The 17,985-nt window shown below is 48.8% G+C and overlaps 1 protein-coding gene across 4 annotated transcripts; it reads left to right on the forward strand.

Moving 5' to 3' along the window:
• Positions 1-1,018: 1,018 nt before the first annotated feature.
• NOX1 (NADPH oxidase 1) lies at positions 1,019-17,057 on the forward strand. 4 transcript variants are annotated; one of them, XM_027826368.3, is made up of 13 exons: positions 1,019-1,599; positions 9,137-9,232; positions 9,707-9,817; positions 10,893-10,977; positions 11,696-11,844; positions 11,969-12,150; positions 12,530-12,668; positions 13,687-13,779; positions 14,025-14,260; positions 14,387-14,549; positions 14,806-14,952; positions 15,206-15,330; positions 16,349-17,057. In XM_027826368.3, exons 1-13 carry the CDS (start codon positions 1,555-1,557, stop codon positions 16,473-16,475), a joined length of 1,698 nt encoding a protein of 565 aa, XP_027682169.2. In that variant the 5' UTR covers positions 1,019-1,554; the 3' UTR covers positions 16,476-17,057. The 4 variants fall into 4 exon arrangements, with proteins under 4 accessions (XP_027682169.2, XP_043378179.1, XP_043378178.1 ...); XM_043522244.1 differs by having other exon boundaries at positions 11,969-12,093; XM_043522243.1 differs by lacking the exon at positions 1,019-1,599 and adding an exon at positions 8,946-8,988.
• Positions 17,058-17,985: the final 928 nt, after the last annotated feature.

Raw genomic sequence — 17,985 nt, forward strand, 5'->3', positions numbered from 1 at the left:
AGCCATCTAGTCCCCCTGATACTTCTTCTCCTGTCTTTCTAACAGCTGACTGGGACAACACCATCTATCCCTGCAGAGTTCTGAAACCACTCTGGAGATGGATCTCAAGCACTTCATCTTTGGAGAAGTTCAAGCTGGCTGCAAACTCCCCTGTTCAGGACCATCTCTATGACTGGCCAAACCAGAACTCTGATTCCATACACCTCTGAGCTGGATCCAAATCTGGATTTGAGTTTCCTAGTTCACACCCATTTCTGATACATGCACACAGACACCAGCCCTACACATCCATCTCCAGTATTGCCAGCCCCAGGAATTCAAATATCATGAGTCAGGCCCTCGCACATCATGAGATTTTTCAAAATAATAATATAGGGGAGGGCTGGGTGGCAGGTTCGTAGAAATTTTGGTGGTGCCCAGAACTTGCCCCCCCAAACTCTGCCCCCCACCTGCCTAAGGCTCTGGGAGGGAGTTTGAGTCGGGGGAGGAGGTCTGGGGTGCATGCCCTGGGCTGGGGATTAGGGTGCAGGAGGGGTGCAGGCTCTAGGAGAGAGTTTGGGTGGGGGAGGGGGTCTGGGGTGCAGGCTCTGGGAGGGAGTTTGGGTGCAGGCTCTGGGAGGGAGTTTGGGGGCAGGAGGGGTGTGTGGGAAGGGGGAGGGGGTGCAGGCTCTGGGAGGGAGCTTGGGGATAGAAGGGGTGAGGGCTGTGGGGCTGGGGATGAGGGGTTTGGGAGGGGCTCAGGGCTGGGACAGAGGATTAGGGTGAGGGGGGATGAGGGGCCTGGGGCGTTGGAGAGGCTCAGGGCTAGGGCGGAACGGCAGGGTAAAGGCAGCCTGCCCTACCATGGGGGAATAGGGGGCACTAGGACCCTGCGGCAGCAGTTGATGCGGGGAGCCGGCAGAGCAGAGTCAGCGTGAGCTGCAGGCTCCGGGGCCAGGGGAGGTGAGCGGGGGCAGTAAGTGGGGGCCGGGGGACACTTGGGGGAGGCGCGGGCGGGGCGGCAGGCGGAGCCGGGGGAGAGACCCGGCCCCAAACATTGGTTTCTGAGCCATCACGCAGGTCACATGTTCCAGGTGCTCTCTGCAACCATGTGGGCTAGAATCTCTCAAGACCACTTGACTCCAGGAGCTGGGGCTTGCAGAAAAACACCAAGTATTGTGAAACTCGCCCTGGTTTGGGTGTGCCCTAGCCTGGGTGCATTTAATAAATGAATAAAGGCTCATGAATATTATTCTGGATAGACAAGGCTGGTGTTTTGCCATAGGTGTTTCTCAGTAGAGCAGTCAGGCCCTTTCTAAGAGAATCTGTTAGAGTTTAAAAAAAATAATGCTTAGCATTTCCTTAATGGAAGTCCAGCAGGGAAAACCCCTGCAGTTCCAGTGTCATGGGCCAGATCTCCTGCCAAGCATATAAAACAGGTGAAACAAGTTAAAAGAGAGACACACCGAATCACAAACAGATCCTGAGGGATACAGAGACAGAAAAGGCGAATCTATCTGGACACACAGGCAGCCAGAGAAGAGTGACAACAGCACAGAGCCTTGTAGAACACCAATGGGAAACTGGGTCGTGAACCACTGGTTTCCAGCTGTGGTGATCGTAAGTGACTCTTTATTCATATCCAGTTAGAGATTCTTTTTAGATCATGAGGGACACATTTAAAAAAAAGATATCTAGCACTAGTTGGTCATGGAGAAATGGCAAATACTGTTCATTTTGTACAACTACCAGTAGCTTTACTGAATAAACCTGAATGAAATAGACTTATGAACTTAAAAAGATTTAGGCCCCCAACTCAGCACATTCTTACCTGTAAGCACAGGGATTTTAGCACACATTAAGAACATGCTAAAATGCTGCCCTGAATCGGGTCCTTACAAAACTCCACAACTGGGGCTTGCTTGGAAGGAGGATAAATAGGCTGGCTACTTAGACAAGGTATTAAAACAGGAAAGAGAAAGGAAAAAATAATCTATAGCATGATTCAGTTGGCTTGGAATGAGTCACACCAGGAATACATTTGGCCTGAGGTCTTTTGAAAATCTGTATTTTTTTTTTAAATAATCACTCAAATCTTTGTTTTATGTTCAAACTAACTGATTAAAATCTAAAGTATTTATTACTAAGCAAATAATTTATTCCTTGAATTTCCCCTCTTTTTCCATTAAAGAAAACTTAATGATCAGATTGTGAAATTGCCAGATATTTTTATCCAAATTGATTAGTGACTTTCTTCATGAAATATTACCCCCAATGTGAATAGCTCCCAAACAGAGCTTAGCAAAAGTTGGAATTTCCGTTGCATGGGAAATTCCAATATTTTGACACTTGCTATCATCCCTCATTGGGACAAAGAGTCAAAATACTGAATTTTTTCACAGAATGAAAATGCTGGCAAATTTCGATTTGAAACATTTCATTTTGATATTTTCAGTAGAAACAATGGAAGTGTTTCGTTTTGGTGTGTTGAAACAAATCAAAATTTTTTGTGTTGAGCCAGTTTGATATTAAACTTCATTGGCCTATGGTGCTGCAGTGCCTCAATGGGAATTGTAGTTCAGGTGCATCATGCCATCATTCTTCCTTAGGGCCCAGGCTCTCTAGCTGCAGTGCACCTCCCACCATGCACCATGTACTGTTGGTCATGAGAAGAGATGTACTTCAGGCCAAGAAGACAGGCCATAGAATAGAATGTGGGAGGAGGGGGCATGAAACACCCAAAACTACCACTCCACTGATGCACTGTGACACTTCCATGTTGCAACAACAACGAGGAGGACTTGTGGCACCTTAGAGACTAACAAATTTATCTGAGCATACGCTTTCGTGGGCTAAAACCCACTTCGTTGGATGCATGCAGTGGAAAATACAGTAAGAAGATACACAGAGAACATGAAAAAATGGGTGTTGCCATACACACTATAAGGAGAGTGATCAATTAAGGTGATCAGCAGGAGAAAAAAACCTTTTGTAGTGATAATCAGGATGGCCCATTTCCAACAGTTGACAAGAAGGTGTGAGTAACAGTCGGAGGAGGGGGCACGGGGGAGGGAAATAAGCATGGGGAAATAGTTTTACTTTTCAGAGTAGCAGCCGTGTTAGTCTGTATTCGCAAAAAGAAAAGGAGTACTTGTGGCACCTTAGAGACCAACAAATGCTCAAATAAATTTGTTAGTCTCTAAGGTGCCACAAGTACTCCTTTTCTTTTTAGTTTTACTTTGTGTAACAAAATGTTTCAACTCTGTTCAACAAACCTAAATGTTTCAATCTGGGTCAAACTGTCTCAAAACTCAATATTTCATTTTGATTTTCCTGACAGAAAACTGAAACATTTCAACAAAAATTAAACATGTCCCCTGGAAATTTTTGATTTTGTGGAAAGTATTTTTTTCCCATTGAAAAATCATTTTGCAAGAAAACCTGCAATCAGCTCTACTCAGAATCAGGGTGTTGCAAATGTTTGATATTCGAAATGTAAAATTCAGTCTCTGTTCCTCAGTCACTTAAGTCACCTTAAGTGTTGTTTCTATCTCCTGACTGGACAACTGGTGCAACTAGCCAACACATCACACATTTAGAATGCTGAATATTGTAATTGAATACACAATCTGAAATGTTGCTTTTGGGAAATATTCAGGCTTCAAATTTGTTTTTTGGGAATATTTGCACTGGTAAAACCTGGCTGCTCAAATGTTCATGGAAAGCAAAAGCAACAAAAGATGGGGCCAAACACAGTTACATCAAAATCTGGTTTTCAATTTGAATGAATATTCACAGATCCCCCCCCCACCATTCTGTCAGTTCAACTTTTATTATATTTAAGGATTTCTTCAGAGAAAACTACAAAACCCTGCTGCCATGTCAAACATTTTCTCTATTTCCCTTTCCTCATTCTTTATAGCTAAAGGAATGACAACAGCATAATTTTGTTAAGAATTTATCTGCTCCCCTGCTTAGTCCCAACCTAAGGTCATGATCTCTTATATATTACATCATAGTTGCTTGCTGTGGAATCCAGTTCATCACCTTTGTGAGAAAGAAACAGTGGAAGTGATAGAAAGACAGCATTGTACCTAAGGCACTGATCTATAGAGCCCTGCAAATCCACGGATATCTGCTTTATATCCACAGATATCCGCATCTGGATCATTTTTGCGGATCGGATGCCGATACAAATTTTGTATCACTCAGGGCTCTACTGATTTACTAGGGTCACACACCCCGTGGACCCCTTCTTCCTTCACAGGGCCCATATTATACCAGTGCAAAGCTTGTTATAGTATCAAGGCCTAAATAGTTAATCCATTTTAGACAGTAAGATCTTCAGGACAAGGACTATCTGCTTGTGTTATACAGATTGGCAATACTTAAATAATAAAGGCTCCGATTCAGACAGGTGTTGAAACACGTGCCTAACTTTAAGCATGCGAGTAGTCCCCTTGATGTTAATTAGACGACTCATATGTTTAAACATAAAAGAGTAAGAAGGACCATACTTGGTCAGAGCAATGGGCCATCTAGTCCAGTATTCTGTATTCTGACAGTGGCCAGATGCTTCAGAGTGAGTGAATGGAACAGAACAACGTACTGAGTGATCCATCGCCTGTCATCCAGTACCAGCTTCTAGCAATTGGAGGTTTAGGGGCACCCAGAGCATGGGGTTGTGTCCCTGATCTTACTGGCTAATAGCCATTGATGGATCTATTCTCCATTAACTTGTCTAATTCTTTTCTGAACCCAGTTTTACTTTTGGCTTTCACAACATCCCCAGGCAATGAGTTCTATAGGTTGTGTGATGAAGAACTTCCTTATCATGAAAAGAAAAGGAGGACTTGTGGCACCTCAGAGACTAACCAATTTATTTGAGCATAAGCTTTTGTGAGCTACAGCTCACTTCATCGAATGATGCATTCAGAATTGTATTTTCCACTGAATGCATCTGATGAAGTGAGCTGTAGCTCATGAAAGCTTATGCTCAAATAAATTGGTTAGTCTCTAAGGTGCCACAAGTACTCCTTTTCTTTTTGCGAATACAGACTAACACGGCTGCTACTCTGAAACCTTCCTTATCATGGGTGGTGGGTATCCTAGGAAAGGAGAGACTTTGCCTCCCCAGACAGCCTACCGTGGCCCCACCCCCAGGCCAGTGTGCCTCCTGCAGGGACTCGGGGACGCTGATGCTGGGCCATGCTGCCTGCTCGGCGCTCCGGGGTTGGCCGCCTGAGCACTGGAACTGGGGGCCGCCCGGAGCCCCCGGTCTGGGGGTGCAGCGACCGTGCCGCCTGAGCATTGGGGCTGGAGGTGTGGCGACCGCGCTGCCCGGCCACCCAACCCTGGGGCTGGGGGCGCGGCAAACACATCACCCAGCCGCCTGAGCAACTGGACTGGGGGCTGCAGTGACCATGCTGCCCAGATACCCAGGGCTGGGGACACGGCGTCCGTGCTGCCCGGCCTCCTGAAGCACCAGGGCTGGAGGCACTATGGACGCACCGCCCAGGGGCTGTGGGACCTGAGGCTGCAGCGCACCGAGGCTGGGGCTGTGGTGGGGGTGTTTTGGGCTCCTGCAGGGGAGGGGGAGGTTAAAGGGGAAGAAGGGGGGGCAGAAGGGGAGGGTGCGGGGTTAGCCTCACCTGGCGGCCATGTGCCCTTATTTGTGTTTTAAAACTGCTGCCTATTAATTTCACGGGGTGACGCCTGGTTCCTGTGTTATGTGAAGCAATAAACAACTTCCTTATTCACTTTTTCCACATCGTTCATGATTTCATAGACTTCGATCATATTCCCCTCCGTTGTCTCTTTTCCAAGCTGAACAGTACCAGCCTTTTTAATTTATCCTCATATGAAAACTGTTCCATACCCTTAATCATTAAAAGGGAACCTTTTCCAATTCTAACGTATCTTTTTTGAGAAAGGGTGACCAGAACTACACACAATATTCAAGGTATGGGAGGACCATGGATTTATATAGTAGCACTATGATATCTTCTGTCCTATTATCTATCCCTTTGCTAATGATTCCGAACATTGCGTTAGCTTTTTTGACAGCTGATGCACATTGAGCAGATGTTTTCAGAGAACTATCCATGATGACTCCAAGTTCTCTTTCTTGAGAAGTAACAGCTAATTTCAACCCCATCATTTTGTGTGTATAACTGGGATTATGTGTTCAAATGTGCATTACTTTGTATTTATCAGCACTGAATTTCTCCTGCCATTTTTTTGCCCAGTCACCCAGTTTTGTGAGATCCCCCTTTCTAACTCTTTTAGTCTGCTTTTGACTTAGCTATCTTGAGTTATTTTGTGTCATCTGCAAACTTTGCCACCTCATTGTTCATCCCCTTTTCCAGATCATTTATGGATATGTTGAACAGCATTAGTTCTCATACAGATCTTTGGGGGATCCCACTGTTTATCTCTTTCTGCTGTCAAAACTGACCATTTATTCCTACCCTTTGTTTCCTATCTTTCAACCAGGACTCCTTTCTTTGCTTAAGAGCCTTTGGTGAGGGACCTTGTCAAAAGTTTTCTGAAAGTCCAAGTAAACTATATTCACTGGATTTCCCCCGTCCAAATATTTGTTGACCCTCTCAAAGAATTCTAATAAATTGGTGAGGCATGATTTCCCTTTGCAAAAGGGAGTTGACTCTTCCCCAATACACCATGTTCATCTATACGTCTGATAATTCTGTTCTTTACTATAGTTTCAACCAATTTGGCCAGTACTCAAATTAAGCTTACCAGCCTGTAATTGCCAGGATCACCTGAGGAGCCTTTTTAAAAAAAAAATCAGCACCACATTAGCTATCCACCAGTCAGCTGGTACAGTGGCTGATTTAAGCCATTGGTTACATACCACAGTTAAGTTAGGCACGAGTTTAAGTACCTTTTTGAGCTCTGTCTGAAGTGCCCAAGTTACCTCCTAATAAAGTCCATGGGACTTTTGCTCGATAAGGACTGCTGAATTTGGTTCAAATAACATAATTAAATAAAAACACTGTAATGATAAAAAAATCATTCTAAAACAATAAATGCATGTTCTTTCCGTATTTCCCATTAGGATTCTGGCTGGCTAGTGTCATGGTAGCATCTATTCAATAGTAAATACTTTGCGTGCTTTGCTAAGAATTTCCTAGATTATTTAAATGCCTCCTTCTGCTTCCCTTTGAGTTACAGCTTCGCACACACTGACTTAGTGGGAACACTTTAAATTCCATGGACAGTTTTGTTTGCAGTGGTGTTGCAGCCATGTTGATCCCAGGATTACTGTGTGACTACACCTACTAAATTACTAAGTAAGCTAACCTATGGTGTAAGATGAAAGAAATCATCTACAGTGTCTAGTGAAATGGGGTCAGATCCTGCTCTCAGTTACAGGGGTGTAAAGCCAGTCACTGAACAGAAGTTAGTAGTTACTCTGCATTTACACCTTGTCACTGAAAGTGGAATTTGGCCCAAATGCTCAAAGGGAGTTAGGCATCTAAATATCTTGGAAGATCTGCAATGCCTGCTGCTTTGGCATCAGTGGACTCTGCATGGGCTGGGCACAGGGGTTTGCCTGCATGGAGCCAGCGGCAGGATCAGAATCTAACTCAGTGGCCAACAGCTACCATAGAAGCACAGTGATCTGATGTGGGATTCGTGCTTGAGGAATTTTGGCTCTCTTGACGTTTGATAAGTGCTGCTACTGCTGGGGAAAGATGCTGGCCTGACTGCCCTGGAGATGGAAGCCCTCTACTTATCCACAGACCACGGACAGTTTAGATACTGGCAGGGCTGGCTTCCTCCCAACAGCTGCTACCCTGGCTGGAGAGGTGAGGGATGAGAGGGGAATTCTGTCTGCATGGCCCATTCAGCCAGTGCTTAGTGTGTGTGTGCGTGCTGAGGGAGGGCAAAGGCTGCGTTTGCAAGGAGTCACAGACCCAACATATTAAATAAATATATAAACACAGACCTGGGTTGCTGAGGGGTGCATTTTAAACATGGTCTTACCAAAGCTGCTGCTCCCACAATATGGTAGTCCTGCCACTTTTTTCAGATCACTTTATGCATTGCCCTTGGCCTCTCTGCTGAGACAGAGTGCCAGCTATGCCAGGGGATTGTAATATGGGCACTTCTCCATTGGGAGCTAAACTGAGAACCAGCAACTCCTCTAACCTAGGCCAGGACACAGCCCTCAGATACCCATTGTCCTGTCACTGACCATGTTGCTGACTTGATCCGACGGGCTGAATGGAAACTGTCCATGAACAGCATCACGCTCCTGGGGGGGGAAGAGGAGATGTTAACCCCTCTCACTGAGTGACTGAGCAGCACTACTGTAGTCCTAGCTCGGGCTCTGAACAGCCCCCCAAAGCCAGATGACAGGTGAGACCCTTGGGAACAGTGATACAAACAGAACCAGCTGATGGACTTTCTGTTAGTCTGGTCCTTCCCTCATCACCTACAGGCCAAATAACCTCAGATAATGGGGAGTAGCAGGGACATTCTCCTTTCATTTCCACCACAGTTCCCCTGGACTCTTGCTGAGAACTCGTCTGCCGTGCTAAGGTTTGCCAATACAAGGAGCGTTTGGGAATGGAAGTTCCTTCAGTGTGGCAAGCTCTGCGTCCTCCTGGGCATCCAGCTCCCCATGACTTCAATAGGAGCCGTCTGTGGGTGCTCTCACTTCAGAAAATGAGGCCTTAACCCTCTAGGGCTGCAGGGCCAACTCCTCCCAGGAACACCAGCACAGTACTGAGCTCTCACAGCTTCTACTGGTCTCAAAGGGTGTCCTGGCACCTCAGAACATCAGGCACAAAGTGTCTCAAAATGGGCACCAAAATCAGTGGGCCTCTCTGAAAGTGCTGTTGCAAGTAATCACTCTGCTTTCTAATTAGATGCAGTGATTACAGCCCGTGGGCCACATCCCGAGCTGGTATAAATTGGACTCACTCCCCTAAAGTCAGTAGAGCTACAGCAACTGAGGATCTGGCCCTCCTGAATTTTATGGTACACTAGCATTTCCCTTTAAGGTTCACTGAAATAAAGGAGACACAATTCTTTTGTTGTTGCCTCCTCCCCTTAGACACACTAACACCCTGTTTGATTGTGGGGTCTTTCAATTGCCATTTAACTGTCTTTTCTCCCCCCTCTCTAGGCAGCCTGGTTGGGCCTGAATGTTTTCCTGTTTGTATATTATTTCCTGCTGTTTGACAGGGATAAGAAGTTCTACTACACCAGAGTGCTACTTGGGGTAAGGACAGTCTCCCCCTCTCTCTCTCCCCTGCCCCCCTTTTTGCCAAATACTTACCTTATCAGCTGGGAGTGTTTCCCATCTCAGAAACAGGAAGCCTTTCCCATCACAGCCCCCTTCAGGCTGGAGATGGATCAGCTGTGTAAACTCTCCCTGCCCCCCATTTCCTGCTGGTTCTGTTCTACACCAGGGAGGCTGTTTGTGGCTGTGACCCCTTTGGGCTTTCATCACAGTAGTAGCCTAGTGCTGGCTGGGGCAGAACACTAGCCAGTAGTGACTGACATACAGTAGCACCCACTGCTGTTCAGTGCGGGGAGGCTGGAAAAATCCCCCGCTCCCTGGGGTGTGTGAAGGGCCTCAGGCTCCTGCATTAAAGCCAAATGCAGTGTGGTGTATACAGTGATAGCTGGTTACTGGTGGGCACCCACAAAGTGAGACTGACCCAGTCTTTGCACATCCCCATCTCCTCCCCAGTCTGCGCTGGCATGGGCCCGGGCCTCTGCAAAATGCCTGAACTTTAACAGCATGCTGATCCTGTTACCAGTGTGTCGCAACCTGCTCTCCTTCCTGAGGGGCACTTGCTCGGTGAGTGACCAGCCCTGCCCCACCATCGCTCCTCATCCCACCGCACAAACGCTCACCCAGGACCGGGACTGATTCTGGCTTCACCGGGCACTCCTGGCCAGTCACACCCAGCAGGGTCATGCACTAGTGACAGAATGAGCCAGACATCAAAACATCAGGAGATTAGTCCCAAAATCATTTACAAATACTACTGTGTTTGTGATGTGGCCTTTGCATGCCCCCTGGCTCAGGCTATGTGTGTGTGTGTGTGAAATCAGTGCTTCCAACACTTCCACATGTACGGTGTGAGGAGGTTTTACTGCTGCTGCTCGATGGGGTAGGGTTGGGTGAGGTCTCCCGCCAATCTCCCCAGTGCTCATAGTTCCCATTAATTACTTCTGTGTCCCCCCACAGCCCCTCCCTCAGCCCAGCAATTAATTATCCACCCCCCACCCTGCAGCTGCTCCTCCTGCAGCTTCTGGGGTTCTGCAGCCTCCTCTCCAGGACCTGCGGGGCAGCAGCACGGTCCCCTCCTCCCCTTTCCTAGGCCAGAGGGGCAGCTTCAGGGGCTCTTCACCCCTTCTGCATCTTGCAGGGATGGAGGAAGAGGGGCAGGGAACAGACTGACCCAGGGCTTGGCGGAGAGAAGGGACACCTCCCCCCTTGCCTACTCTGAGAATGGTGTCATCTCCTCCCTTACCCAAAAGGTGTTCTGGATCCTGAGGACGCGGGGAGGGCTCCATGTGCCTCCTACAGCAGCTCTGATCAGCTGCTTTTCCTCAGGAGGCAGCGTAGGGGGAAAGCTGCTAATCACAGGGGTGGGGTTGCTAACACCAATGCCCAAGTGGCTCCAGCTGAGGTCAAGGTCCCCTCATTGGCTACAGCTAGATGCAATGCACAACATGGCCCTTGACCCTGTGTGTCCATGTACCTGCCTGCCCGCCCCTAGAGCCTCCCCCTGCCCAACATGGGGAGGGGCTTGCTCTGCCCCCAGCCCCCTCCACCCCCACACAGAGAGGGGCTGGCCCTGCCCCTCTTGCCCCCACAGTCTGGAAGCAGCTCTCCATTTGCTGACCATTTCCTCTCCTCCCTGCAGTGCTGCAGGCGCACAATGAGGAAGCAGCTGGATCACAACCTCACCTTCCACAAGCTTGTGGCCTACACAATTGCCCTGTTCACAGGTAACTCAGGCACACACCTCACTGCACATGAACCGTCACCCAGTACAGGAAAATGCTGCACCAGCCAGCAGTCGCTGGTTCAGGTTCCCCCTGGCCTGCGGATTAGGGTTGCTAAATCTCCAGGATTGTCCTGGAGTGTCCAGGAATTAAACATTATGTCATGTGATGAAACCTCCAGGAATACATCCTACCAAAATTGGCACCCTACTGGGGGCAGAGTGAGCAGATGCCCAGGCCTTCCCCAGTAGGATGTTGATCAGGGTCTGAGCCCGGTCTCCATGTGGCAAGCATGTATTCTATATCCAAGAGGGCAATGGGCGGGGTGCTACCCCTTTCAGCGCAGGCTGTGCTGCCTTGGCTTGCAGCAGATCTCCGAGGGTACGTCTACACAGCAATTAAATACCTGCGCCTGGCCCAGGTCAGCTGATTTGGGCTCCCAGGGCTAGGGCTGCAGGGTTGTAAAATTGCTGTGTAGGCATTTGGGCTCGGGCTGGATCCCAGGCTATGAGACCCCACAATGCGGGAGGGTCCCAGAGCCTGGGCACTAGCCCAAGCCCGAATGTCTACCCAGCAATTTTAGCCCCGCAGCCCAAGTCAGCTAAGCTAGGCCAGCCATGGCTGTGCTGCAGGTCTTTTATTCCAATGTAGATATGCCTTGGGTGATGGACTCCTAGGGTGTAGGTTCCAATCTCTCTCTCTCTGTGTCTGTGATGTTCAGCTGTTCATATCATCGCCCACCTGTGTAACTTTGAGTGGTACAATGACAGCCAGCAAGCTGCGGATGGGAGCCTCTCCTCCATTCTCTCCGACCTGCACCAAGATGAGGAGAGTAACAAGTGGCTAAACCCCATCCACTCCAACAGCACGGTGAGTGCCCAGGGCCTGCCTTGTGGGGATGTGAGCCCCAGGGTGGCTGCCACAGGACACCATGGCTTCATTCTGTGCTGACTTTATGTTACCATCCCCATCTCCTCACTGTGTTCTCTTGCAGACTCCAGCGTACGTGACATTCACTACCATCCCGGGCCTGACAGGCGTGATCATCACTGTGGCGCTGATCCTCATGGTTACCTCCTCCATGGAGTTCATCCGCAGGAGCTATTTCGAGGTCTTCTGGTACACGCACCATCTCTTCATCATCTACTTCGCTGGCCTTGTCATCCATGGCATCGCGTAAGGCACCACACAGCAGCCACACGTCACTCCCAAATGGCATCTCACTGGCAAGCCCTGTCCACCTCCCCATCTGTCCTGCACTCCCCACTTCCTACCCTGGCATGAGACTCTCACACCACATCCCTAGCACCGTGGAGCATCTGTCACCCTCCCCGCTTCCCAGCCAAGCGCCTGTCTCACCCTCCCTTTACCCAACCCCCTCCTCTGACTGTTCCACCCTCCCCCATTTGCCAGCAGAACCTCCTGCTATCACATGCTCCCCATCTCTAAGCCTGCGTCTCCCCTTCCTCCTTTGCTGAGCAGTTATGAAGGTGAAGCAGGGAGGTAGGCAGGCTTGGATCAGGAGAGCTGTGGTGACATTTCTCTCCTTTCCCAGTGGTCTTGTTCGTGGGCAGACAGCAGAGAGCTTGAATAAGCACAACCCCGAGCACTGTGCGCAGGACCCTACACACTGGGGAAGAAAAAACAAACACTCCCACTGTGAAGAGCCCGAGTTTGGGAGCATCCCAGCTGAGGTGAGTCCTTCCAGTGCAGACATGAGCTGGCAGGAGACCACACTGAGCTGACTGACAGACCTCACCCTTGTCTCATCAGGAGGGTGCAGCACAGCCACTGACACAATCTCATTTTCCATGGTGTGATGGGAGAGGAGTTCTCTGACTCTCCAAATTCCTTCCCCTTCCTGTCACTCAGGCCTCCCAATAGAACAAGCTCCCTTCCACCTCCCTAAAGCCTCTCCATGCCAAGTATCCCACAGGGGGCCCTTCACAGCCTGCCTCAGCCCTGTTCAACTTTCCAGGTGCTTCTTGCCAAGAGAGCCCCGTCCCCCGCAATGTATGCTCCTGGCCAACCCACCTCTTCCCTGCTGGTTCCCAGCCTGACAGGGTGGGTGAGAAATGGCAGCAGGCAACAGTACAGGGAAAGGCTCCTATCAGGCAAGAGCAGCTCCAACCTGCTGCTCTGGGGGTAGCCCTCAGTGTCATCCAGCTGGGAAGTAGACAGTTCTCGAAAAGGTTAAGAAGAGGGGATGACATGAACAATATACACAGCCCTCTGCAGAGGGGCTTGGAAACCCAGCTTTTCTCCTGCTCTCTGAATTGACATTAGACTGAAATACCCTCCCCTCACTCACTGTAACCCACACTGCACTAGTGAGCATCACCCAGGGGAGCTCTGTGCCAAGCTGGCATGGATTGCAGGGACAAATCCTGAGCAATGGCTCTCACCCTCTGCCCAGACGCCCTGGTGATGGGAGCAATGTGACCACCTGAATTAGAGTGGGTGGGACAGTACTCTATAGGTATAAGGTACTAATGCCAATCCTGGTGCGCCCATGTCACCCTGCACCAGCATGGAGCCATGTCTCCTGTGTCATAAAGACATTTCCCAAAACATTAGGCGAGAACGTTTGAGCTGGGAATTACCCTGTAGGGACATCAGTGTCCTATACTGCCAGACCTCCCCTCAGTGCCCATCAGCTCCTCCAGAGATGGAAAGGCTCTCACAATGTATTACTCACTTCTGTCTCCACAGTCCTGGCAGTGGGTGCTGGCCCCAATCCTTCTCTATGTCTTTGAGCGGGTATTACGCTTTTGGCGTTCTCAGCAGAGGGTCGTTGTTACAAAGGTAAGGGGTGTCTCGGCACAGCCAGTGCAGCCTCTCCCAGCAGGAGTCACTGTAGGCAATGGGATAGAAGCACTGCCCATGGGAGCTCCTAGCCACTCCAATCCCATTCTTTCCCAGCAGGAGTCACTGTAGGCTCCCTGTGTGGGGTGCTCCGAGCTACTCCAGGCTCAGCCCAAGTAGTGGTGACGCTGTAGTGGCAGCTGGGTGGGACATACTCATGCTTTGTGGATGTGCCTTTCCCACAGGCTGTCGTGCACCCATCAAAAGTATTGGAACTACAGATGCACAAGAAGGGCTTCAGCATGGAAGTGGGCCAGTATATTTTCATCAATTGTCCCTCTGTCTCATGCCTGGAGTGGCATCCTTTCACCCTGACCTCTGCACCAGAAGAAGACTTTTTCTCCGTCCACATCCGGGCAGCAGGGGACTGGACAGAGAATCTAATTGATACCTTTCAGCAGCAGAAACCAAAGACACCCAGGTAGGCCAGGGTGGCATTAGAGTCAGGAAGCCAATAGAACTCAACCCCTGGGAAGAGTTTTGTGATACAAAGTGATGCAGGGAGGTGGCTTCGACCTCTTACCTGGGTCCTGCCTTATTTTACCAGGATAGAGGTGGATGGCCCCTTTGGCACAGCCAGTGAAGACGTATTCCAGTATGAGGTTGCCATGCTGGTGGGAGCAGGGATCGGGGTCACGCCCTTTGCCTCTGTACTGAAATCAATCTGGTACAAGTTCCAGCATGCAGACCAGCGTCTCAAAACCAAAAAGGTAACCAGTGAAATGGGGGAAAGGCTGGCCCTACAGCTGCCTGTCTGACCTTCATTCCTGGTTCATTCCCAGGAACCTCGTGTGTCCTTAAAGTGCAACTTCCCACCATCCCCAGCACTAACGTAGAGTGCGAAGCTACAGCCTTCCTGCTGAATCTGTCCTTATTGTAATGGGGACTCTCCTCTGCTTCACTGCAGTGCACAGCTCTCCCATTGTCAGTAACATCTCTCTTTCTCTTTGTGCTGTTGGATCCCAGATCTACTTCTACTGGCTCTGCCGGGATACAGGTGCGTTTGCCTGGTTCAATGACCTGCTCGCCTCCCTAGAGCGAGAGATGGAAGAATCTGGCAAAGCAGGTTTCCTGAACTACAGACTCTTCCTCACAGGCTGGGACAACAGCATTGTGAGTCACGCACACTATACGGTCCTGATGGCAGGAGATGTGTCATAGTCTAGGAGGGGAGAACACCATGTTAAAAGCTAGACAAGATGAACACAGGCACCAGAGTGGGGATTCTGCCATTTAACCCCTCAGGGAGCTTGGCAACAGTTGAGGCCAAGGCCTCATGAATGAGGGCTCCTGCAGCCCGTCTGTTGGGTTCCAGGCATTGGCAGGACGTCTGCCTGTTCTCACTCCTCATCTCCTGTAACTCTAGGCTGGCCAAGCAGCTTTCAACTTTGATAAAGACACGGATGTGGTGACAGGTCTCAAACAGAAAACCTCCTTTGGGAGACCCATGTGGAGCAATGAGTTCTCTGTAGTGGCAACTGCCCACCCCAGGTGAGTGTCTAGTGTCCTGGAGACCAGGTTGCCAGAGCTGGAAATGCCTCTTCAAACTGCCTGGCCTCTTCCTCCTCCGACTGCATGCCCAGCAAGTCTAGTGCTGCTTCTGTAAGCACAGGTGCCGAGTAAGGACACTGAGAATGAGCTGTATATGATACAGCACCAGAACAATTGGATTCATAAGTTAGGGACTATTGTAATCATCTGATCCCCTGTATAACACAAGCCAGAGAACTTGCCAAAATAATTCCTAGAGCAGATATTTTAGAAAAACAGCCAATCTTGATTTAAAAATTGCCAGTGATGGAGAATTCACCATAACTCTTAGTCAATTGTTCCAGTGGTTAATTACTGAAGAGCTCTCAGATTATTGGATTCTAATGGCCTGGGTTTTTCAGAGGTGCAGAGCACCTACAGCTCCTACTAACTTCAGGTGGAGTCATGGCTGCACAGCATCTATGAAAACTGGGCCCAAGGCCAGAAATTCAAGGACCTTCTATGGCAGTGGTTTTCAAACCTTTTCACATTTGTGGACCTCTAACAAATTTCAAATGGAGGTGCAGACCCCTTTGGAATGACGTTAGACCACAGGGTGAAAACCGCTGTGCTATAGGATGATGGCAACGCGTCTCCTTCAGGGAAGCACTGGGAAGAACTGAAGGTTTCCTGCACTGATCATAAATACCCTGCACAGCAAAATCCTTCTCCATGGCTCTTCCACACACAGCTGTTCAAAAGGAGCGCTGTAAAGAGGACTGGAGTCTCCTCTGAGGTAGGGGTGATGGGCGTAAGGGATGTTAGGAGTTAAGTGGTCTCTGGAGCTACGGGCTAATACATGCAATGTAATTCATCTGATACACTGCCCCATCAGCAGGGACCAATGAATGACTAGGATGGGGGTGTGTTCTGAAGATGGAGGCAAGTGAAGGCCCACAGATGGTGAAGGGCCCTGGACAGAGCCTGGGGAGGGCAGATTATTTCTCCCCAGCACTAACATCTCCTTTGTTCTGTGCAGGTCTGTGGTGGGAGTGTTCCTCTGTGGGCCTCAAGCTTTGGCAAAAAGCCTGCAGAAGTGCTGCCTTCAGTACTCCAGCCTGGACCCTAGGAAGGTCAAATTTTACTTCAACAAGGAGAACTTCTAAGCAGCAGGAACATGGTGACTACACGGTGTGACACCACAACCTCCCAGAGAGTAATTATCTGATCCTCTACAGCTCCTTTTAAAACTGAATCAACCTGGCCCTGCTGAGGATGCGCTGACTGACACTACTGGGAACTACAGACATTCAAACCATGTCTACTACCTATTAAACACGAGGAAGTAGTGAGCTTCCAAAACAACACTGCATTCCTCTGAAGGAAGTGTTCTTTTGAGTTTTCCACCTTGTATCTCCTTTGAAGGGGAGGGGACTGGTCTCCGTCACTAGAGGTCAACAGTGATCTCACATGCAGATGGGAGTTGAAATGGACTTTCTGGTGCAATTAGCATGAACTTAAAGTTTGATTGTGGCATCTGCACAAGGGACTGACAAAGGCTGAGATTGATGATTAAACTTGATTTTGGACATAGATAGAGGAATTCCAGGATGATGGGCTTGGGGGAAATCTGCTGGGAAGAAGGACAGAGGTCGTTTGTAGCTGATCCATCACAAAGGGGAAATATTCTCCAATAAATGTTTCTGTAAATGAATATTAAAATAAACAAAACTTGCTTCTCTTGTAAACAGCTTGTGATAAAACCCAACCCAGGTGAACCATTCTGTTGAATTTAAGATGCAACTGCACAGCATTTACCTAGTGCCTGACTGTGTCTGTTGAACCTGTGCTCTGTCCGCACTAACTGTAAAAAACAAAGGGTAGTAAAGTCAAATTGCCACCTTCTCTCCCATCACAGCAGTTCTGTTGGTTGACACTGTGAGCAGAACCATTTAATATTCTGTCATCCAGTAGCCACAGCAGAAAGGTTTAACAACCCTATTCAGAGTGACTCACAGAGAGAAAACCTGCTTGAATATATCCAGAAAAGAAGAAAAACATATTACCAGGAATGGAAGATATCTTAAATGATACAGCAGCCACAGCTGATCTGCCAGCTGAGAGCAAGGGAGCTTAGCAATCCACTATTACATTTTTCATGTCAGGATTGGTAGTGACTGAAAGATGGGCTACCCATTTCAGCCCTATAAGAGATCTTTCACAGAAGGATGTACACAAGTGTAAGGGCTGTTGTGGGAACAGCTGCACTACAGCTTCCTATGCTGCACGCAGTTGTGGGCAGAGCACTCCAGTGCTGTAATTCAGTTGTCTTACACCAGCACACAAGTCACTGAAAGAAAGGCTCAAGACAAACTTCAATCAGACAAGTGCAGCCGATACATTTTTATCACAGGTGCTTTGGCAAGGGTGCCTCATAAATCTTGCCAAAGTGCCTGTGGCTCAAGTGTTCCCACCTGCCTGCTATCACAAAAGATCTTACCGCTTAAATGGGGGGTTGCTATGAACTGTTTGAAATGTTTTTTCTCTCACTGATGGAGCGAGCTCACGCAGTTGTTAATGAAAGAAAAATGACACAGATGTGGGCATTCTCAATGGGGCCAGTTGGTGCCTGGCAAGGTGTCCAGATCAACTGGGACATTCTTGGTAACAGGACAT

Source organism: Chelonia mydas, chromosome 9 (genome assembly GCF_015237465.2).
Source record: "Chelonia mydas isolate rCheMyd1 chromosome 9, rCheMyd1.pri.v2, whole genome shotgun sequence".
In the NCBI taxonomy this organism is placed as follows: Eukaryota; Metazoa; Chordata; order Testudines; family Cheloniidae; genus Chelonia; species Chelonia mydas.

Coding starts and splice junctions, on each gene's coding strand:
- NOX1 (XM_027826368.3), top strand. CDS start 1,555: ATGGGAAACTGGGTCGTGAACCACTGGTTTCCAGCTGTGGTGATC. Junction 9,818..10,892: donor TCCTGAGGGGCACTTGCTCG/GTGAGTGACCAG, acceptor TCCTCCCTGCAG/TGCTGCAGGCGCACAATGAG. Junction 13,780..14,024: donor AGAGGGTCGTTGTTACAAAG/GTAAGGGGTGTC, acceptor CCTTTCCCACAG/GCTGTCGTGCACCCATCAAA.